At 44.8% G+C, this 23,270-nt stretch overlaps 1 protein-coding gene and 2 long non-coding RNA genes across 3 annotated transcripts in view; all 3 read right to left on the minus strand.

Annotated features, from left to right (window-relative positions):
* The window catches only part of LOC137532084 (uncharacterized), a 42,317-nt gene extending 22,159 nt beyond the window's left edge, over positions 1-20,158 (minus strand). Inside the window, exons 1-2 of the long non-coding RNA XR_011023848.1 lie at positions 19,958-20,158; positions 821-928 (exon numbers count right to left, since the gene is read on the minus strand). This is a non-coding gene — a long non-coding RNA (uncharacterized lncRNA). The remainder of the gene's footprint in view (positions 1-820; positions 929-19,957) is intronic.
* Positions 1-23,270, minus strand: part of LOC137532083 (uncharacterized) — a 191,613-nt gene that overhangs the window by 58,016 nt on the left and 110,327 nt on the right. The gene's annotated exons all lie outside the window — the stretch shown is intronic.
* On the minus strand, positions 7,824-10,403 carry RXFP4 (relaxin family peptide/INSL5 receptor 4). The gene has a single exon (XM_068251435.1). It carries the CDS (start codon positions 10,052-10,054, stop codon positions 8,855-8,857), a length of 1,200 nt encoding a protein of 399 aa, XP_068107536.1. The 5' UTR covers positions 10,055-10,403; the 3' UTR covers positions 7,824-8,854.

Here is a 23,270-nt window from a genome sequence, read left to right on the forward strand (position 1 = left end):
GTGGAAGTGACAGCTTCTGTCTTGTCGGGAATATAGTGAGCATCATTGATAAGCAAATTACAGCCATAAACGTTTTCCTGGCAGAATACAATTTCCGAGAGCAGGGAGAGATAAAGTACACAAACTACTAACCTTTTTCTAGCTCTGGGACACTTAATAGGCTGCCACTGATTAGAGACAGTAAAACATTCAACCTACTTTGTAAATGTTAAAATATAAAATAAAACCATGAGATATCTTAAAAAAAAGACATTTTTAGTAGTAGGAGGATAAATATAATTGTTTATCTCATCATTTTATTTTCACCTCGGGTTCACGTTAAAGGAAATATGGTGTGAGAGGGCTATGGAGGCTGCCATATTTATTTCCTTTTAAACAATGCACATTGCCTGGCTGTCCTGCTGATCCTCTGCCTCTAATACTTTTAGCCATATTCCTGAACAAGTATGCAGATCAGGTGATCTACCTGAAGTCTGACAAGATTAGCTGCATGCTTGTTTCTGATGTGTGATTCAGACACTATTGCAGCCAAATAGATCAGTAGGACTGCCAGGCACCTGGTATTGTTTAAAAGGAAATAAGTAAGGCAGCCTCCGTATACCTCTCACTTCATGTTCCTTTTAATGATCAAGTCATTCTGGTTGGTGGCCGCTATGGGAGGGACACTGGGTGACATCGGAATTGCGGCGAAGGACACAGAGACCTCTAGAGGCTGGAGGAAACCACAGGTAAGTAAGGCTACATGATTTTCCTGTATTGTTTTTAAAAGCACTCCCTGAAAAGGATCTACAGAAAGATGGCGGCTTGTCCGTCTCCTCACCTGCATGCTATTCTTATAGTCGGGCTGTGCCATTGTCGTCCATGGGGTGCATTTGAAATTAAGGAAACTCCTGAGAATCCCCCATGAGGAGATAGATTAGTTCAAACCCTGTTGGTAAAAAGTTGTGACCTTCATATTAATAATACCGACTGTGAGTGAAAGCTAAATAGGAAAAAAGCCATGTACAGTGCATTTTTATTTAAAGGGCAACCGAGGTGACGTGTGACATGATGAGATAGACATGTGTATGTACAGTGCCTAACACACAAATAACTAGGCTGTGTTCCTTTTTTTTCTCTGCCGGAAAGAGTTAAAAATCAGGTATGTAATTGATAATTTCTGTCTGGGTTGGGACCGGGTCGGACTATAAGGTAGCCCTAACTTATATGGAATTGCAGCCATATAACACTTTCCTGGCAGTAAATGGCTGAAAGCAGGAAAGAGATAAAAAGGCTCAATAGTTCACAGATTTTAGCTCTGGCATGGCCATGGCACAGTAACAACTTAAAAAGTAGATTTAAATATAAAATAAAACTGTGAGATAACTAAAAAGTCATTTTTAGAAGGAGGAGGATAGATACAATTGTTTATCTCATTAGTTACAAATTACTTTTGTTGGATGTGCAGATATTTAAAGAGATACAGTATTATAAGGGAAAAAAATCACAGGGACAAGTTTAACAAAACTAAAATCACATTTTATTCTTCACTGAAAATTTTCCAAAATGTCACCACATTTCCAATGTCACTTTTTTTGTTCTACAAGCGAATGTCAAAAGTCGTCCGACATTCTGGCAAGAGGGGGCACAACGGACGTCACGGCGATTTCACACTGAATACAGATACACTACTACATACATATATATTATTATCCATAAACATAACACTGCTTTATATCCACAGGAAATAATCACAGCAAAATAACCACAGCAGGGACCCCATGCAGCCAGCGCCATCCCCAGCCATTCTAGGGTCTTTTAAAAGTCCTCTAATGAATCAGCTATCCATCAGTGTTCAAACTAAATTTAAAGCAGAACTGAACTCAGAACTTCCTCTCTGCTTTAAAAGATAAGCAACAGCATAATAACTTTTAAACAAAAAAACATTTCTTTGTTACGCCTGATACAAAGCCTGCAATAAATCTGCAGTGTGTCTACTTCCAGCATAAATGGAAGCAGACATAGGGTTAACGTCCTGTGTTAACAATTATCTGCCCTGCCGAGATTCCTGAGCTGACACAGCTGAGAGATCTAATTACACTTGTGATTAGTCACAGACGAGGGAATTGGGCTAAACTCTGTAAATACCTACAGGGTGCATTTCTCTATGTTTTCCTTCTGTCCTGGGCAGGAGTTCAGGTCCACTTTAAAGGGCTTCTTTACATTTCTCTGTAAACATCGGAGTTTATCTACAAAGGCTCCTCCCTCACTACGGGCCGATGACGCACTACACTGCAGTACGGTTGTCGTGGGCAGGGAGGGAGGTCTTTTCAAACCTTATCAATAAAATACCTTTAAAGCTCCACCAAGAAGAAATTACTGAGTTTCAGAATATATTTTTAGCTACTTTTTAGTACTTTGCAATTTCTAAGTACTGAAAATTTACTTAGATAAGATGAAACATTATGTTCTTGGAGAAAAGTATGGAATAGCCCTGTGTCCCTAAGGATCCTTCCACGCGGGCAGCTGACAGGTGGTGAAGTCACCGCCTGTCAGCTGCTCTCCTGCATCAGCTGGGCGCTTAGGGCTCTTTCACATCTAACAACGCGTGCAGGAGCCGTTCTCCTTCACACATTGAATACCCTGCGGCGTGCCGTCAGGATGTAGCGGTGCAACGCAATCAGTGGCGGTAGCTATTAATTCACCCGACGGGAAACCGCCGCCTCCCAACGATTAAAAGCTCCCGGGTGCGTTGAATCGCATTGTACCGAAACGCAGTCTATGGGCTTTCATTTTACCTTGGGTAACGCAAAGTTTCGCAGAAAACAGGCTCTGGTGTGAAAGAGGCCTTAGGTACCGGTACTGTACAGACAGCTCCCCCCCCCCCCCCCCTCCTCTACGAAGTGACATCTGAGCATGGCCGCAGCATGTCGCGTTCCTCCACCACCCAGTGACGGCACCGCGTCTCAACGCTTGACACATTTGGTGTTACAACTGCTGCAATTCGACTGCATTTAAAGGGAATCTGAAGTAAAATAAATGTATAATATAATGATTTGTATGTGTAGTTCAGCTAAGAAACAGAACATTTGTAGCACAGATATGAGTCTCATATTGTTTCCAGTATAGAAAGAGCTAAGAAATTGCACTTGTTATGTATGCAAAAGAGCTTCTCTGAGCTCTGTGACTTTAAAAGTCTTGGACAGCACTGTCTTTTGAAGCTCTTATCTCAACTGTCTCTCAAGTTCAAAGAGTCAGTAGCCTGCTCTGTGAAATCATTTAAAATGCTGAGTGTATTGTGGAAACTGCAATTTTTAGAGAATGGTGCAATGTTATTAAAAAAAAAAAGCTATATACCTGAAAAGAAAAATATGACACTATTTTCTTTGCTACTAAAGTTCTATTAATTATCCTCATTACACAACCAATTCATTATATCATGAGATTTTTTTTCGCTTTAGTGTCACTTTAAATTGCACCCGAATTGCACTGGTGGATAACAAACGCGCAGTTCGCAGTTCAGCCATCCATCTGAAAGGGGCCTTATTCAATTAAAACATACAATTTTCCTTCTAAGTTTTCTCCCAGGTGAGACTTTCACACTTTTTCAATAAAATGCCTTTTAAGCAAGTAAAAACATACTCAGAAAAATTTTGATAGTACATTTAAAGTGAACCAGAGACGAAGCACCCTTGTGTATTTTACCATATATTATATATCAGTGGGAACATTAGAGAAAACACTTACTATGCTCTCTGTTTCATCCTCACTGCTAAAAGTGTCTGTTATCGGCTGTGATAAGAATCCCGGACTGAGCATTCAGTCTGGCTTTGCAGGGAATAATTATAGCTGAGTCATTATAGCAGAGCCACAAGGGGGCAGGCTTGGGCTTGAAAAGACACCAGAGAAGACAGACTCGGCTACAATCTTTCCATAGCAAAGCTAGACTGAGTGCTCAGTCGGGGATTCTTATCAGAGGTGATAACAGTCAGATTAAACAGAGAACAATGAAACAAAGAGCAGATTAGGTGTTTACTGTCATGTTCCCACTGATTTATAAGGTAAAATACAAGAGGGTGCTTCATCTCTGGTTCTCTTTAAAAAATCGCTATGCCAATTCAAGTGGATGGAGGTGACCCCACTGGAGCGATTGTGATTTGACCAAATTGCAATAGCTCTGCCTGCACTATTTTGCTAACGATCACGATTCAATGCCAAGTACAGGATCGCTGCAAAATAGCTTTTCAATTGCTATATATAGAGATTTCAGAGCGATTTTACAGCCCAGAAACCACCAGCTTATCCACAATTGCAGGACTTCAAAGCTGCAAATTGCTAATCACAATTGCCTTTGCAACCGTTAGTAGTAAAATAAAATCACTGCAAACACTGTCAGGTTTACTGCTGAAATCCATTTACAAATTGCTAGCGAAAACGCTAAGCGATAGCGACTGCGATGAGCAATCTGTAGTGGGTCCCAGGCGCTCAAGTTTTTTTTATCACATTGCCCCTTTCTAACTGACAATAATTAACAGTTAGAAGCATTCAACCACCCCCCTCCCCCCAGGCTGTGCAGCAGTCCGACGGGAGCTAAAGACTGAAAATACCATTTCCCAACAAGACATAAAGGAGTTCAAGGCAGTTAAAACTTCGCTGCTACGTCAATTTCAAGGTTATTATATGTTATGAGAAGTGCATGCTCATGCCTGGTTCTTTGTAATTCATTTTACAATACTGAAAATGCAGCAAGAGAAGAGAGACTCTGGCAGGGAATAGAAATAGTAATGGAGAGAATGAAATGGGCAGTTGCTGCTGAAGCTCTTAAAGTGTACCTGTCAGGAAATAAAGTGTCCCAAAAGGGTCCTCACCTCAAACCCAGAGGCTTCCCCCATCCTCCTCCTCTCGCCCGTTCCAGCGTCGTCGTCCCCAGAAAACCATCAACAAGCCCATGTTCTGGCTCGCGCATGCGCAGTAGCACAGACCTGATCAAAGTGGGATTATGCTACTGCGCATGCGCGAGCCATCTGCACCAGGCAGGGTTGGCACCTCATCCCTTTAAATACCGGCATATATGAATTATACATGTCTTGTGGCTAGTTTGATGCAGTATAGGCACTGATTATGTGTGAGTAGCCCCAGAACCTGTATAGCTTAGATGTGGTGGTATTTAAAGGGATAAGGTGGCAACCGTAGCACCAGAGCACAAGCACAGACCTATTTGGGCTTGGCCTTTCCACAGAGGCCTGGGGGTCCGTGCTATTGTGCAGACGCAGCCTGGCCTTGCTTGGGGGGTCCTTGTGGCTGCTTGGTGGAGGAGGGTGGGGGATTATCCAGAGGCCTCACACTACTTAGGGGTCCAAATGGGGCACTTTTTTTTCCCCCTACAGGTACACTTTAAAGCGAACGAGGCGACAAGGATATGGAGGCTGCCATATTCATTTCCTGTTGAGCAATGCCAGTTGCCTGGCAGTTCTCCTGATCCTGTGTCTCTAATACTTTTAGCCACAAACCCCGAACAAGCATGCAGCAGATCAAGTGATCTGACTCAGCTGGCTCAGGTTTTACTGGATTAGCCATATGCTTGTTCCTGGGTTTTGACTCGGACACTACTGCAGCCAAATAGACCAGCAGCGCTGCCAGGCAACTGGCATTGCTTACAAGGAAATAAACATGGCAACCTCAATATCACTCTCACCTCTGGTATTTAAAGTGAAAAAAGTGTGACGGAAGCCGTGGGCCGGGCACGTGTGAGTAAGGTCCAGGCATGCCCAGCAGAAGGAAGCGCTCATGCATGTAGGAGAAAACCTGGGCGCAAGTGGCATTGTTCTACTGGGCATGTGCGGACCTGACTCACACGTGCCCAGAAGCATCTGTCCATGGCTGGGGGCGTGGCTAGAAGAGGGACCCTGTGCTGGAACCATGGGCTCTACAAGGATCTGGGTAGCCTCTGGACAATTCAGAGGCTTTCAGCTACTGAGGTAAGTATCTTTCATCCCCCCTCCCCCACGTTCAGCGCTGGTTGGCGCCAAAATCCTTCTGCAACCTTAAAGGGAATCTGAAGTGAAAATAAACTTATGATATAATGATTTGTATGTGTAATACAGCTAAGAAATAAAACGGGGAGAGTAGGCATGTATGGGCAGCAGTCCTCATGCCCACCACCCCCGCTGTTCTTTTCTATCCCCTTCTGCTGGCTCGCAAATGCCGCTGTACCTATATCCGGGTCACCAGGCGCTGGCCCAGCAGCGCGAGTCCTTGATCATGTTCCTGTGGCCAGGAGCGCTTTGCACATGCACACTATGCCACGGCTTGTAGTACACATGCGCAGAGCGCTCCTGGCCATGGGAGCACTATCAAGGACACATGCTATGGCCGACCAAGCATTTGCCAGCTGGTGGAGGGGACAGAGAAGAATGGGGGCAGCTGTGGCATGAGGACTGCTGCCTATACATACTAGATCCCTCCGTTTTTAGAATATGATTTGACTCGGGAATCCTTTAAGAACAACGATACTGGGACTTTTGTACAATACTTAAAGAATCACTATGGTGAAAAAAACATAAAACTTAAAACAGGTTTTGGACTAGTCCATCTTCTCATGGGGGATTCTTATGGCTTCCTTTACAAAAGCACTCTCTAGAAACTCCGGAAAGCATCTATACAAAGAAGTCTGCAGCCTCCATACTGCTTGAACACTATTTTGGCAGTTCGAATCAGCAATTGACATTCAGTAAGTGCTTTTAAAAATAAAGGAAACTCTGAGAATCCCCCACGAAGAGATGGACTAGTCCAAAACCTGTTGGTTCTGTCAAAATTTAATTTCCTACTGTAGTTGACAGTGATAAACATTAGAAGGAATTTATAGTGCATTCTACTCTGGGCCAAATGTACAGCTTATATGTAGGTGTACACATACATTTTAGAATTTTTGAGATAGTGGTCCTTTAAAGGGAACCAGAGATGAAGCACCCTCATATTTTACCATATAGATCAGTGGGAACATTAGAGAAAACACCTACCCTGCTCTCTGCTTCATCCTTCACTGCTCAGCCTGCTTGTTATCAGCCCTGATAAAATCCCCGACTGAGCATTCAGTCTGGCTTTGCTCAGGAATCATTAAAGCTGAGTCTGTCTTCTCTGCTGTCTTTGCAAGACCAAGCCTGCCCCCTTCTGGCTCTGCTATAATGACTCAGCTATAATTATTCCTGAGCAAAGTCAGACTGAATGCTCAGTCAAGGATTTTATCAGTGGAGCAAACTAGAAGAGAAATAGGCAGGCACTCAGTAGACTGCAGATATGGTGGCTGTGGCTGTGATTAGCAACTCCAATCAAAACGACGTGCTCACGACAAAAGTCCAAACTATGCATCAATCACAAGGAAGAAAAAAGCAAAAAATGTCTGGCACTGTAGTTTAATGCAAAAAGCAGCAGGTGTAAATGCATATCAGTGGATGGTACACATAAACATGTCCAAAAACTGGTGGTACTTATCAATGGGGTGAGACGTGCACGTTTGGCCTCCGAAGAAGCAAGGCTCACCCCATTGTGAAACGGTCGTAAGGCCGTGCATCCACTGGCGCCCACAGTGCCTCCCCACTCCAACCAGAGCGCGATAAGTACCACCAGTTTTTGGACATGTCCATGTGTACCATCCACTGATATGCATGTACACCTGCTGCTTTTTGCATTAAACTACAGTGCCAGACATTTTTTTGCTTTTTTTCTTCCTTGTGAGGGATTTTATCAGGGCTGATAAGCTGTGCAGTGCAGACTGAAATAGAGAGCAGGGTAGGTGTTTTCTCTAATGTTCCCACTGATATATATGGTAAAATACATGAGGGTGCTTCGTCTCTGGTTCACTTTAAGTTCTGACCTGGATTTCAGATATTAGTTTCTTACTCCACAACTACAGTCTGAGTTTATAAAATGACTGCCAAAACACATTACAAATACGACAAGAGTACTTTAAGTGCTGCAAATATTTAGACCTCATACATATAAAAAACAACTCGGTAGCGTTTCTGGATGGACATAGCAGTTCTTCCATTCTTCAAATACCAACACAAACTATTCATTTCTGTCCAGTAAGTGAGAATTACGACTTGATTGACACAATAATTGTTTTCGTCTCCAAGCGTCAAAAAGAACACTTGATGAGACTTACTCCTACAATCCGAATAAGCTTTGCGAGCGTCCCTTTAGACATTAACGTTGATTTGAACTTTTGCAGTTATCTTTTGAAGCAATCAAGCAGCCATTTCACATCATTTTTTTGTTTTTGCCGACTCATACAGTTTTTACACGCCATAGATTGCCGGATGTCTTGCTCACTCTCCGTGGGCGAATTTGCAACGTTCGGCAATGTGTTCACTGATCTATCAATCTGAGCGTGGGCATTTTACAAAAATGTGCTGACTGAAAGGAGTCGCTATTTTTTTTTGCCTGTCAATTCACGTTTGTTAGATTTCACACCATCCACTTGTGCACGTGACGGAGAGAAAGACTCAACGATTAAGACCACGGCGTCCATCTCAGTGGTATACTACGGGGCCGTTCGATACATCTGTATTTGCCAAGAACCATAACGTCTTCTGCATCATTAGTCAAATTGCTGTTATTGATGTCTCTAAGTGCGTATTAATGCTACGAGAGTAGAAACACACTTTGAAGTGTCTCTGGTATCAACGGCTAAACAGAATTAATTGCGTTGACAACTAGACCATTGACACGTTCATCACGTCAGACTAACTCAATCCAGACCCTTGGTCTCGTTTGTTTCTCTGTCTCAAACAGCCAAATAATTGTTGACTCTTTGCATACATTCTAAGGTTGTGGAAAGAGAACGCTGTTATACCTACACCTTACAGCCTCTAAACTAGTCCATTGAAGTCTCCTGTTTCTTGGCTTCTCCATAAGGCTGACTTAGGTCTTTTACAGGAGTTTCAGGGATTATGGTACTGGTGGAATCCGACGGCCCATGAAAATCGTTACTAACGGTGCGAGGGAGACTTGACTTTCGGTATAAAGGCATTGAGGTCTCCTGGTCCATGGTGACAGGCTTGCCAGAAGGCAAAAAAGCAGCGATTTTTTGCAGGAATTGCTGAAACAAATCTTTGAGGGCTTTACGGAACTCCTTCCTCATTAGGCAGTAGATTATGGGGTTCAGGCAGCTGTTGCTGTGGGCAAGACAAATTGTAAGGGGAAAGACGTAAGTATGAAAGTAGTAATAGGCATTGCTCCACTGAACCACTTCAAATTTCATGAGGATGCCCCATACCAAGCCCGCGTGATTAGGAAACCAGCAGATGAAGAAGACCATGATGACCAGCTGGATGGAGCTGGTGACCCTGCTCTGGCGATGTTGATTGCTTCCATTCATCTTGTGTTGCCTCAAGAAGTTCAGCAGCATAACGTAGGATGTAGTTATCACAATCAGAGGTATAACAAAAGCCAGGACAACCCTCTGAACGTGGCTTATGGCCAACCACTTCTTTCCTGGAAACTTAAGGAGGCAAAGTTCATCCTCCAGAACTTTTGTGGTACCGGAAAAAATAATGGTAGGGATCGTGGCCACTACAGCCAAAAGCCACATGCCAAAGCTGATCCATTTAGCTGATGCAGTGGAGACACTGCACTTCAGACTCAATGCCGAAGCCACCAACCAATACCGGGTCACTGCCATGGCCGTTAGGAGGAAAACATTGCAGTAGACATTAAGGACAGTCATGGTGAGGATAATTTTACACATGAGATGTCCAAATGGCCAACTGAAATCCGTGATGGCATCCCCAGCCCAGAAAAGCAAAGTGAAAGCAAACTGGAAATCACTCAGTGCCAAACAGAACACGAAAATGTCAATAGCGGTGAGTCCACTGGCTTTACGCGCCCTGGTCAGATACATGACGAAGAAGTTGCCCAAAAGCCCCGCTGCACATACCAAGGCATAAATGGTGGCAATGAGGATCCGAAAACTCACCAGTCCATAGGTCGGTATGGTGGCATCGTCATCCACACTAAGTCTGGCAGCTTCTTCAGATAAGTTCCCGGCTAATACTGATGAGAAGTTGTATTCCATGCTTGGCAGGTTCCTGCAGAATGCAATCAACAGACTGGAATTCCATAAAACTACTTAAGAGACGTAGAAGCCAAGTCCAGGAGGTCTGTGTCTCTCCAAGACCTCCTTCTCAAGAAGGTGTCCTGTTTGCCAGATGGTCCATTTGCAGTCAACAGGTTCTGAGGTCTAGTTGGAATATTTGACTTGGCTAGTTTAAGGTTCTTCAGCAAGTTCTTATTTCATCATATCCGGAGGTCTATTGGAGAGGTCACACTTGTGTCTGGATTCAGCATGCTACTTTTACAGAGAGCCTCTCGCTGGTCTCAGCCTCACCCTTCCAAGAATTGCGCTAAACCGGACTGGTTTCTAGTGCTCGGTGATCACAGTGTGACAGTCCTCGAGAACTCCTCCTCGCTTCTGTATCAACAAGTGCTGGTGGGGGAAAGCCATCTCTCTCGTAGGCTGGGCTTACCTCTAACACTTCATTAGCTCGGGAAAAAAAACTCATATTTTCATGTTGTATTGAATAAACAGAGCAAATCAGGAAGACAGAACGAACCGGAGGAAAACAATGTTCATCTTTGTAATTGGTATCATTAAAGTCTGGCTACGAAACCAGCATAGGGTCCATATTACTTGTAGTGATTCAGCTGTGGGGATTATACAGTTAAAGGCTTCAAAAGATAATTTATACTGCAGGGCTGAAACCAGAAGCAGCCTACAATATGTATGTCTCACGTAAAGCAAGTGAAAAAAGTGTTCAAGAGGCTCTAGCAGGTGGACAAAAGCAATGTTCTGCAGATCTCTAGAGAGGCCAGTAATGGGATAATCTGCAGAATATATACAATATGCATCTGTCAGGAGGGGAGGGGCAGAGCAATGTTCTGCAGGTCTCTAGAGAGGCCAGTAATGGGATAATCTGCAGAATATATACAATATGTATCTGTCAGGAGGGGGAGGGGCAGAGCAATGTTCTGCAGATCTCTAGAGAGGCCAGTAATGGGATAATCTGCAGAATATATACAATATGTATCTGTCAGGAGGGAGATGGACAGAGCAATGTTCTGCAGATCTCTAGAGAGGCCAGTAATGGGATAATCTGCAGAATATATACAATATGTATCAGTCAGGAGGTAGATGGACAGAGCAATGTTCTGCAGATCTCTAGAGAGGCCAGTAATGGGATAATCTGCAGAATATATACAATATGTATCTGTCAGGAGGGGGGAGGGACAGAGCAATGTTCTGCAGATCTCTAGAGAGGCCAGTAATGGGATAATATGCAGAATATATACAATATGTATCTGTCAGGAGGGGGAGGGGCAGAGCAATGTTCTGCAGATCTCTAGAGAGGCCAGTAATGGGATAATCTGCAGAATATATACATATGTATCTGTCAGGAGGGAGATGGGACAGAGCAATGTTCTGCAGATCTCTAGAGAGGCCAGTAATGGGATAATCTGCAGAATATATACAATATGTATCTGTCAGGAGGGAGATGGGACAGAGCAATGTTCTGCAGATCTCTAGAGAGGCCAGTAATGGGATAATCTGCAGAATATATACAATACATATCTGTCAGGAGGGGGGAGGGACAGAGCAATGTTCTGCAGATCTCTAGAGAGGCCAGTAATGGGATAATCTGCAGAATATATACAATACATATCTGTCAGGAGGGGGGAGGGACAGAGCAATGTTCTGCAGATCTCTAGAGAGGCCAGTAATGGGATAATCTGCAGAATATATACAATATGTATCTGTCAGGAGGTAGAGGGGGCAGAGCAATGTTCTGCAGATCTCTAGAGAGGCCAGTAATGGGATAATCTGCAGAATATATACAATATGTATCTGTCAGGAGGTAGATGGGACAGAGCAATGTTCTGCAGATCTCTAGGGAGGCCAGTAATGGGATAATCTGCAGAATATATACAATATGTATCTGTCAGGAGGGAGATAAGGCAGAGTAATGTTCTGCAGATCTCTAGAGAGGTCAGTAATGGGATAATCTGCAGAATATATACAATATGTATCTGTCAGGCTGTGGATGGGGCAGAGCAATGTTCTGCAGATCTCTAGAGAGGCCGGTAATGAGATAATCTGCAGAATATATACAATATGCATCTGTCAGGAGGGGGAGGGGCAGAGCAATGTTCTGCAGCTCTCTAGAGAGGCCAGTAATGGGATAATCTGCAGAATATATACAATATGTATCTGTCAGGAGGGGGAGGGGCAGAGTAATGTGCTGCAGATCTCTAGAGAGGCCAGTAATGGGATAATCTGCAGAATATATACAATATGTATCTGTCAGGAGGGGGAGGGGCAGAGTAATGTTCTGCAGATCTCTAGAGATGTCAGTAATGGGATAATCTGCAGAACAGGGCCGAGCCTGGGCGGGTGCTGCGGGTGCATTGCACCCAGGCGCCGCCCGGCCGCTGCTCACCCCCTGTGGCCACCGCTTCCTCCGTCCCTGTGGCCGCCGCCGCTGCTCCCCCCCCCTTCCCTCCTGGCGCCTCACTCAGACCTCGATCAGGTGGCGACCAATCGTGCGGGCGCTAGGACCCAGCGCCCGCACTGATATGCGGAAGTGACATCACTTCCGCATATAGAGCGGGTGCATCTGGCGCCCGCTCGTACTGGTCGGGTCGCCGTTGATCCTGAGGTCTGCAAGGTGAGGGGGGAGTGGGAGCGGCGTCGGCTGGGGGGCTCCCTATCACTCACTGCCTAAAGGGGCTCCCTGCCACTCACTGCTCAAACGGGCTCCCTGTCACTCACTGCCTAAAGGGCTCCCTGTCACTCACTGCTCAAACAGGCTCCCTGTCACTCACTGCCTAAAGGGCTCCCTGTCACTCACTGCTCAAACGGGCTCGCTGTCACTCACTGTCTAAAGGGGCTCCCTGTCACTCACTGCTCAAACGGGCTCCCTGTCACTCACTGCCTAAAGGGGCTCCCTGTCACTCACTGCTCAAACGGGCTCCCTGTCACTCACTGCCTAAAGGGGCTCCCTGTCACTCACTGCTCAAACGGGCTCCCTGTCACTCACTGCCTAAAGGGGCTCCCTGTCACTCACTGCCTAAAGGGGCTCCCTGTCACTAACTGCTCAAACGGGCTCCCTGTCACTCACTGCCTAAAGGGGCTCCCTGTCACTCACTGCTCAAGCGGGCTCCCTGTCACTCACTGCCTAAAGGGGCTCCCTGTCACTCACTGCTCAAACGGGCTCCCTGTCACTCACTGCCTAAAGGGGCTCCCTGTCACTAACTGCTCAAACGGGCTCCCTGTCACTCACTGCCTAAAGGGGCTCCCTGTCACTCACTGCTCAAGTGGGCTCCCTGTCACTCACTGCCTAAAGGGGCTCCCTGTCACTCACTGCCTAAAGGGGCTCCCTGTCACTCACTGCCTAAAGGGGCTCCCTGTCACTCACTGCTCAAACGGGCTCCCTATCACTCACTGCCTAAAAGGGCTCCCTGTCACTAACTGCTCAAACGGGCTCCCTGTCACTCACTGCCTAAAGGGGCTCCCTGTCACTCACTGCTCAAGTGGGCTCCCTGTCACTCACTGCTTAAAGGGGCTCCCTGTCACTCACTGCTCAAACGGGCTCCCTGTCACTCACTGCCTAAAGGGGCTCCCTGTCACTCACTGCCTAAAGGGGCTCCCTGTCACTCACTGCCTAAAGGGGCTCCCTGTCACTCACTGCCTAAAGGGGCTCCCTGTCACTCACTGCTCAAACGGGCTCCCTGTCACTCACTGCCTAAAGGGGCTCCCTGTCACTCACTGCTCAAACGGGCTCCCTGTCACTCACTGCTCAAACGGGCTCCCTGTCACTCACTGCTCAAACGGGCTCCCTGTCACTCACTGCCTAAAGGGGTTCCCGGTCACTCACTGCTCAAACGGGCTCCCTGTCACTCACTGCCTAAAGGGGTTCCCTGTCACTCACTGCTCAAACGGGCTCCCTGTCACTCACTGCCTAAAGGGGCTCCCTGTCACTCACTGCCTAAAGGGGCTCCCTGTCACTCACTGCCTAAAGGGGCTCCCTGTCACTCACTGCCTAAAGGGGCTCCCTGTCACTCACTGCCTAAAGGGGCTCCCTGTCACTCACTGCCTAAAGGGGCTCCCTGTCACTCACTGCCTAAAGGGGCTCCCTGTCACTCACTGCTCAAACGGGCTCCCTGTCACTCACTGCTCAAACGGGCTCCCTGTCACTCACTGCCTAAAGGGGCTCCCTGTCACTCACTGCCTAAAGGGGCTCCCTGTCACTCACTGCTCAAACGGGCTCCCTGTCACTCACTGCCTAAAGGGGCTCCCTGTCACTCACTGCCTAAAGGGGCTCCCTGTCACTCACTGCCTAAAGGGGCTCCCTGTCACTCACTGCCTAAAGGGGCTCCCTGTCACTCACTGTCTAAAGGGGTTCCCTGTCACTCACTGCCTAAAGGGGTTCCCTGTCACTCACTGCCTAAAGGGGGTCCAGGCTGGCTACATATACTGGGGACACTGGCTGTTTGTCATTATGTGCATTTACTGGTTAAAATCTGTCTCTTATTATGTGCATTACTGGTGAGAAGCTGTCTCTTATTATGTGCATTTACTGGTGAAAAGCTGTCTCCTATTATGTGCATTTACTGGTGAAAAGCGGTCTCTTATTATGTGCATTTACTGGTGAAAAGCGGTCTCTTATGTGCATTTACTGGTGAAAAGCTATCTCTCATTATGTGCATTTACTGATGAAAGGCTGTCTGTCATTACGTGCATTTACTGGTGACACGCTGTCTCTTATGTGCATTTAGTGGGGAAATTTTGTCAGTAAAAATAATCTTTTGTCAGTAATTTTTTAGGTATTTTTCAGTAAAAAATAACGTGAAAGGTTGGCAACACTGGCAGGCTGTGCGGCGTAACGGGAAAGATACAGGCAGCCCACCTCATGCTTGGGCTTGGCGGGGGGAGGAGCCGACGACAACGAGCGAGAGTAGGGTGGCCGCAGGCAGCCATAAATACGCAGTGTGTGACTGCGTCGCACTCGCAGAGCCTCTCAGCCTGAGTCAGTCCAGAGACTAGCAGACTCGCAGGAAGCCAAAGCCAGCCAGGAGCAAGCCCATGGAAGAGGGGTAGGAATGGGGTATCACATGCATGCGTAAAGAGGTGGAAGGTGTGGGTGTGATTAGGCAGGATATGGGTGTGGTTATGTGGTTGGGCGCGGTTAATTTAACCACTCCCATAGGCGCCAGAGAAAATCTTGCACCCAGGTGCCAGGCACCCCAGGCTCACCCCTGCTGCAGAATATATACAATATGTATCTGTCAGGAGGGGGAGGGGCAGAGCAATGTTCTGCAGGTCTCTAGAGAGGCCAGTAATGGGATAATCAGCAGAATATATACAATATGTATCTGTCAGGAGGGGGAGGGGCAGAGCAATGTTCTGCAGATCTCTAGAGAGGCCAGTAATGGGATAATCTGCAGAATATATACAATATGTATCTGTCAGGAGGGGGATGGAGAGAGCAATGTTCTGCAGATCTCTAGAGAGGCCAGTAATGGGATAATCTGCAGAATATACACAATATGTATCTGTCAGGAGGGGATGGGGCAGAGCAATGCTCTGCAGGTCTCTAGAGAGGCCAGTAATGGGATAATCTGCAGAATATATACAATATGTATCTGTCAGGAGGGGGATGGAGAGAGCAATGTTCTGCAGATCTCTAGAGAGGCCAGTAATGGGATAATCTGCAGAATATACACAATATGTATCTGTCAGGAGGGGGAGGGGCAGAGCAATGTTCTGCAGATCTCTAGAGAGACCAGTAATGGGATAATCTGCAGAATATATACAATATGTATCTGTCAGGAGGGGGATGGGGCAGAGCAATGTTCTGCAGATCTCTAGAGAGGCCAGTAATGGGATAATCTGCAGAATATATACAATATGTATCTGTCAGGAGGGAGATGGGACAGAGCAATGTTCTGCAGATCTCTAGAGAGGCCAGTAATGGGATAATCTGCAGAATATATACAATATGTATCTGTCAGGAGGGGGATGGGGCAGAGCAATGTTCTGCAGATCTCTAGAGAGGCCAGTAATGGGATAATCTGCAGAATATATACAATATGTATCTGTCAGGAGGGAGATGGGACAGAGCAATGTTCTGCAGATCTCTAGAGAGGCCAGTAATGGGATAATCTGCAGAATATATACAATATGTATTTGTCAGGAGGGGGAGGGGCAGAGCAATGTTCTGCAGATCTCTACAGAGAGCACACTGAATACTATAGCAGGACTTGCAGCTGAACACCATATTATATATTACTTTTCTTCCTCCTGAGTTGTTAAGTCCCCTCTAGTTGTTGCAAAGTGATTGCCTGGGCTATACAGCCACTCTCATCTCTGCTGCCCGCTATGCTTCCATTAATTGTAGAGGTCTTGTGTGTCGGTCGGATCTGGAGGTTCGCTAATCGCTAATCAAGACTCCTGGTTACCAGTGGAGGGGGCGACAGTGACTCAGAATTTAGGTGTGACTATATATAGGGCCATGCGTGACGTATACTGGCATATAGGTGTGAGAAGTCTCCTCCGCTCACAATTTATCTCATACAGAAGCCTGTCTTAGCGGTTAAATGATTGCTGGCTTAGCGGTGAGCAGTATAGATGAGTCACAGGCCAGGACCTTAACCCCTAGAGTGCCGGGGAGAACGCGAGCAGCCCGCAGCCGTAACATACAGCGGTGGAATTACAATCCGTGAGGCTAGGCTGGAAGCGCCAACACAGTTAAACCAAATTAATGCGTATGTCCAAGAAATGTGAAAAGATGGATGTACTTTACGCCGTTCAGGAACAATTCACAGAACAATTCTCATCAATTATCTTTATCTCTCATCTGCTTCTAACTTTATCCAGTTAAAACCTTTTAACCATTTTCGTCTTTTGGACATGACTGTCACGTCCAAAAGGCTGCTGCTGGGCTGCTGCGTGCGCTGACGCGCTCCCATGCCGCCCCCCTGGTAGCCCAGAGATCAATGAATGAGAACATAGTTCCCATTCATTGATCTAAACCCCGGTAGAAAAACCGACGGCTTCTTTTCAGAGGCCACGGTCTTTCTGACCAAAAAAAATTTTAAAAAATCACATCGCTTACAGGATGGTAATGAAACAAAATCACTGTTGCCATCTTGTGGCCAAATAGTAAAACTACATGCACAAACATTTTTTCACACATAACACAATAAATTACATTTAAGATTAACTGTTTACCTCTCACACCCAAAAAATACCCAAATTAAAAAAAACAAAAAACAAATAGTTACCTAAGGGTCTGAACCTTTTAAATATGCATGTCAAGAGGGTACATTACTAATATTTTTTAAATCATAAGCTTGTAAATAGTGATGGACGCAAAACTGAAAAAATGCACCTTTATTTCCAAATAAAATATTGGCACCATACATTGTGATGAGGACAGAATTTAAATGGTGTAATAACCGGGACAAATGGGCAAATAAAATGTGTGGGTTTTAATTATGGTAGCATGTAAAGCTATAATGGCAGAAAACTGAGAAATAATGAATTTTTTCAATTTTTTTCTTAATATTCCTGTTAAAATGCATTTAGAGAAAAATAGTTCTTAGCAAAATGTACCACCCAAAGAAAGCCTAATTCGTGGCGGAAAAAAACAAGATATAGATCAATTAATTGTGATAAGTAGTGATAAAGTTATTGGCGAATGAATGGGAGGTGGAAATTGCTCGGATGCATAAGGTGAAAAACTACTGAAGGCTGAAGTGGTTAAAGCGAACCTAAACCAAGAGGTTCACTTATCTGGGGCTTCTACCAGCCCCCTGCAGGCAGCGGCGTTAATGACTGATCCTCCGGTCCCCCGCAGAGGCTACGGTTCCCATGGGTTGTTGCTGCCCCTAGGCTCAAACAGACAATGCTTCACCCAGAAACACAGTCATCCTCTGGAGGGGAAGGCAGTGTCCTGTTCTTTTACTGCTTACAACAATCGACATGTAGAGCTCTCAAGGGCCACATAAAATGGCAAGGAGGGCCACATTCGGCCCACGGGCCTCCCAATGCCCTCGCCTCACTGCTGTCGGCCCCCACCCCGTTGAAATGATTCATCCAGCCTTTGGAGGTACTTGGGGACGCGGCTGCTTTGGAAGACTTCCATGGCGTCCAGAAGGCGCGTAATTTGAGCATGTATGGGGGTTTTGCTATTCACCGATGAACAGGGGTGTTGATAGGTTCCCAAGAGATCCGGGCACTTTTGGGCACTCCAGCCAGAAAATGGATGTGGCCATACACCAGGATGTGGGTGTGGTCATGGGTGGAGCCAAATTGACATGAACTTAACAGCGGTCTAAGTAGGCCTGTCCAGCAAAATGTTGGATGATGGACCCCTCTCCATTAATACAAAAATGCAGCATATCACATAAATAGGCAGTGTCACTTAATATAGAGTAAGGCCTGGTGCACACCAAAACCCGCTAGCAGATCCGCAAAATGCTAGCAGATTTTGAAACGCTTTTTCTTATTTTTCTGTAGCGTTTCACCTAGCATTTTGCGGTGTTGTGTAGCGGTTTTTGTGTAGCAGAATTATTGTTACAGTAAAGCTGTTACTGAACAGCTTCTGTAACAAAAACGACTGCAAAACCGCTCTGAACTGACGTGTTTCAGAGCGGTTTGCGTTTTTTTCTATACTTTACATTGGAGGCAGAAACGCCTCCGCAATCCAAAAAATGCCTCACCCCGGGAGTATGCGTTTCTGCAAACGCCTCCCGCTCTGGTGTGACCCACCCAATTGAAATACATTACCCTAGCGGATCCACAGCCCCAAGCGGCTGCAAAAACGCCTGAAAACCTGCTCGGTGTACACCAGCCCTTAGAGTCACCTGGCTTCTGTGCTGGCAGGTCTGGCTGTCTGCTGCTTAGTCTGGCCTGCTGACAGGTTATCTGCAAAGATGCTCAAATCCGAATTCGGGTGAAACCCGGATAGTTGCTATCCGGATTTTACCCAGATACCTGTGCGGGGCGGGAGGGGTCCTCCCTCGATGCGGTCCACACGCATCACGTGACTACAAACACTTCCTCCTTCAACCCGGAAGGAGGAAGTGTTTGTAGTCACGTGACCGTCTCGTCACGTCTCGTGGGAAGCGCCGAGGGACGGACCGAAGAAGATGTCAGACAGGTAAGCTTGACCCCCCCGCCCACCCCGCATAGCAACTATCTGGGTTTCACCCGAATTCGGATTTGAGCATCCCTGGTTATCTGGCAGTTCCCCATTAGTATTCTCTGTCCTTCTTGACGACTCCCTCCCATGCTCCCACGGGCCCTCCTTGAGGCACCACAACTCCCAGCATTACCTCAAAGAACAACCACAGCTCCCTGCATGCTCCCATAAAGGCATCACAGTGCCCAGCATGGAACCACAGCACCCAGTATGCCCACATAGAAGCACCACAGCACCCAGCATACTCCCATTTGATGCATCACAGTTCCCAGCATGCCCGACATTGAGGCACCACTGCTGACTCTGGCTTGGGGACATCCAGGGCACCCCAGAATTGATTCGGAGCACGTGCCACTGATCTTTGGGGCTAACGACGCCCCTGCCGATAAAGTCAGCCTGAAATTACATGAAAATACATGCGAAATTACAAATGATTGCCCAAAATCAATATAATTTACAAATCCTAACTATGTGTGGGCGTAATTGCGAAAATATATATGCGAAATTTTACATAATCGTAACTATTCGTTAACTTTTATCACTACAGTTTCTTGTCCAGAGTGATCCTGGGTCGCTCCAGGTCAACAGACATCAGAGGTACTTGGAGGCGTCGCTGGGTACCGCGGCTGCAGTGCGTCTCGTTTAGTTACATTTTTGGCCTATGCTAGACCTGACTTTAATCTTAATAACTCTGACCATAAAATAATGATCCTCACCATATTGCCGATGTACTCGCCTTTCGGTAAACATCCGAAGCCCAATGCTGTTTGCACACGGTGTGGTATAAAGTCTTGATTTGGTGGACCTTTGTACTTCTCTTGGACCTCTGCCATGACAAAGTGTTTCCCAGAGTGGTGTCATTAGGACTGGGCAACCAAGGTAGCGGCCTAGGGCCTCCAGAGGACAGATGGTCACAATCACACTAAAGCAAAAAAAAAAAAAGTATGATATAATTAACATACGCCACAAATAATCGATAAGAAAGAGAGAGACGTAAGCCACACCCCTAACCATGCCACCAGCACACCCATAGTCACGCATACCTTAAAGATTTCATAAGAATTTTTTTTTTTTATAATTAAAACCACACTGGTCCTTTCTATCCTAGTTTATTATCCTTCATATTAACACATGAAGATAAGAAATATATCAATTTAAGCATTTCAGCCCACGGGCATTTTTCACCTTATGCATTTGAGCAATTTTTACCTCCCATTCATTTGCCAATAACTTTATCACTACTTATCACAATTAATTGATCTATATCTTGTTTTTTTCCGCCACCAATTAGGCTTTCTTTGGGGGGTACATGCTAAGAATTATTTTTTTCTAAATGTATTTTAACAGGAATATTAAGAAGAAAATTGAAAAAATTCATTAATTCTCAGTTTTCAGCCATTATAGCTTTAAAATAATACATGCTACCATAATTAAAACCTATGTATTTTATTTGCCCATTTGTACCAGTTATTACACCATTTAAATTATGTCCTTATCACAATGTATGGTGCCAATATTTTATTTGGAAATAAAGGTGCATTTTTTCAGTTTTGCGTCCATCACTATTTACAAGCTTATAATTTAAAAAATATTAGTAATGTACCCTCTTGACACGCATATTTAAAAGGTTCAGACCCTTCGGTAACTATTTATGTTTGTTTGTTTTTTTTTTAAATTGTAATTTTTTTTTCTGTTTTCGGCCATTATAGCTTTAAAATAATACATTCTACCATAATTAAAACCTATGTATTTTATTTGCCCATTTGTACCGGTTATTATACCATTTAAATTATGTCCCTATCACAATGTATGGTGCCAATATTTTATTTGGAAATAAAGGTGCATTTTTTCAGTTTTGCGTCCATCACTATTTACAAGCTTATAATTTAAAAAGTGTTCGCAATATACCCTCTTCACATGCATATTAAAAAAGTTCAGACCCTTAGGTAACTATTTATTTTTATTTATTTTTTTAAATTGTAATTAAAAATTATATATGATTAGCGCAGAATCCAAAAACAGAAGACGAGTCTTCAACAAAGAACAAACGGCAACAACAGTTGTCGTTTGTTTGTTTTTTATGATGTTTACTGATATCCATTCGTGAGATGAATCATTGCTGAATTGGTGGATCCTGGACAGACTGTTGCTTCCTGATGTCCTACCAAACCATTGATACAACCTTATAATGTGGGTTGTCACCAGCTGGTAAGCCACTTTCCTTTTTCTGGGTATCCATGATTGCAGAGCTGCGCCGTGACCCCAATACTTATTGTGGTGGAGATTTACCTGCTCTTATTCTTTGTTGAAGACTCGTCTTCTGTTTTTGGACTCTGCGCTGATCATATATAATTTACCCATTTGTGAACTCTGGACATTGTTCTTCTCTCAGTGGCGGCCACTTTGTTTCCTTAGCGCTGATACACATATGCAAAACAAGGTTTTATAAAGAGACCATGGCGTATGTCACCTTCAAAGTGGGGAGTGCCATAGGGATCAGTAGAAAACCGCAATGTTTGTTCACAGATCCCGTTCACCACTTTTCCCACAGATCTTAACATAGTAGAGTTATGCGGATGCAACACCTAAAATAACAGCAGTGGCGAGAGCTGTCTGTCAGGGGGCGCTGTATGGCTGATATTGTGGTGAAACCCCTCCCAGAAAGACATTCTGAGTACGTACTCCTGGCAGTTTCCTGTCTGTGAACCCTGTTGCATTGTGGGAAATAGCTGTTTACAGCTGTTTCCAACTGCCAAAAATCATGCAGCAGCTACATCACCTGCCAACAGTAAAAATGTCAATGTAATAAATGTCAGAATGTAAATCAGGGATTTAAAAGATTGTACAATGGGCAAACACTGACTAAATCATTTATACATAATTATTGTGAAAATGAACCACTTTTTTTTATTACATTATTTTCACTGGAGTTCCTCTTTAACCTCCCTGGCGTTCAATTTCCCCAGGATTTCTGTGCAAAAAGTGATAAAATTTATTTTTTCCTGTAACTTGCCAAAATGTGTCAAGCAAGGGTCTAGTGTACAGTGCAGGAGAGTGATGTGTATGCACATTTATACTGTTCACAGCATGTTTTTATGGACGGATATATCTGTTCATACTGCTAGGGAGGTAACCTCCTCTGTAGTTATTTTCACACGCAGTTAATTAACAGCCTGTCTTTAACTTTAAAATTCTGGAGTTATTTTAAGGATTGAAGAGTTAACTTAAGGACAGAAGAGTTAACTTTTGGTTTGCCTGAGGTAAAATGTTTCCTGAATATGACATGCCTCATCAACATGGTGATCACTCTAGAAACGTTATTAAAGACAGGAGATAAGCTTAGTGAATTGAGGCCAAAGTGTAGTGAGTGGAGGTAAGTAATAGTCTTACCTTGTGATAAGAGGCTAAGATTTTTATTGTTAGGCACAAATAAAAAGACACCGCTTTTCAAGGGAGCGTGCCGCTTCCTCAGGTCAATACAAGACAGTGGCCTCAATTCACTAAGCTTATCTCCTGTCTTTAATAACGTTTCTAGTGTTATCACCATGGTGACGAGGCATGTAGCATTCAGGAAACATTTTACCTCAGGCAAACCGAAAGTTAACTTCTATCTTTAAGTTAACTCCTCAATCCCTAAAATAACTCCAGAATTCTAAAGTTAAAGACAGGCTGTTGATTAACTGCGTGTGAAAATAACTACAGATGAGGTAACTTAACTAAACTACAGAGGAGGTAACTTCTAGTAGTTTGGGTCACCCTGAGCTGCTTGGTTACTCTGTTCTGTTGTACTCGCCCAAGCCCTATTTCATACAGCCTTATCAATCCCTGCCATGTACTGATGAGGACCAAAAGTCCGAAACAGGCTGTCTACATGTGGGTTTGATATGGCTGTGTAAAACTTAAAGCTATAGGCTTGCTATATACCAGCGGTTCTGGATGCTTGCTTGGCTTAACAAGGGCGAAAATGGATAATTTTTCATATTTAGTGGTAGTGCATTGTGGGTAACCACACATGTTCATTTATAACTG

The sequence above is a fragment of the Hyperolius riggenbachi genome, chromosome 9, assembly GCF_040937935.1.
Source record: "Hyperolius riggenbachi isolate aHypRig1 chromosome 9, aHypRig1.pri, whole genome shotgun sequence".
NCBI lineage: Eukaryota > Metazoa > Chordata > Amphibia > Anura > Hyperoliidae > Hyperolius > Hyperolius riggenbachi.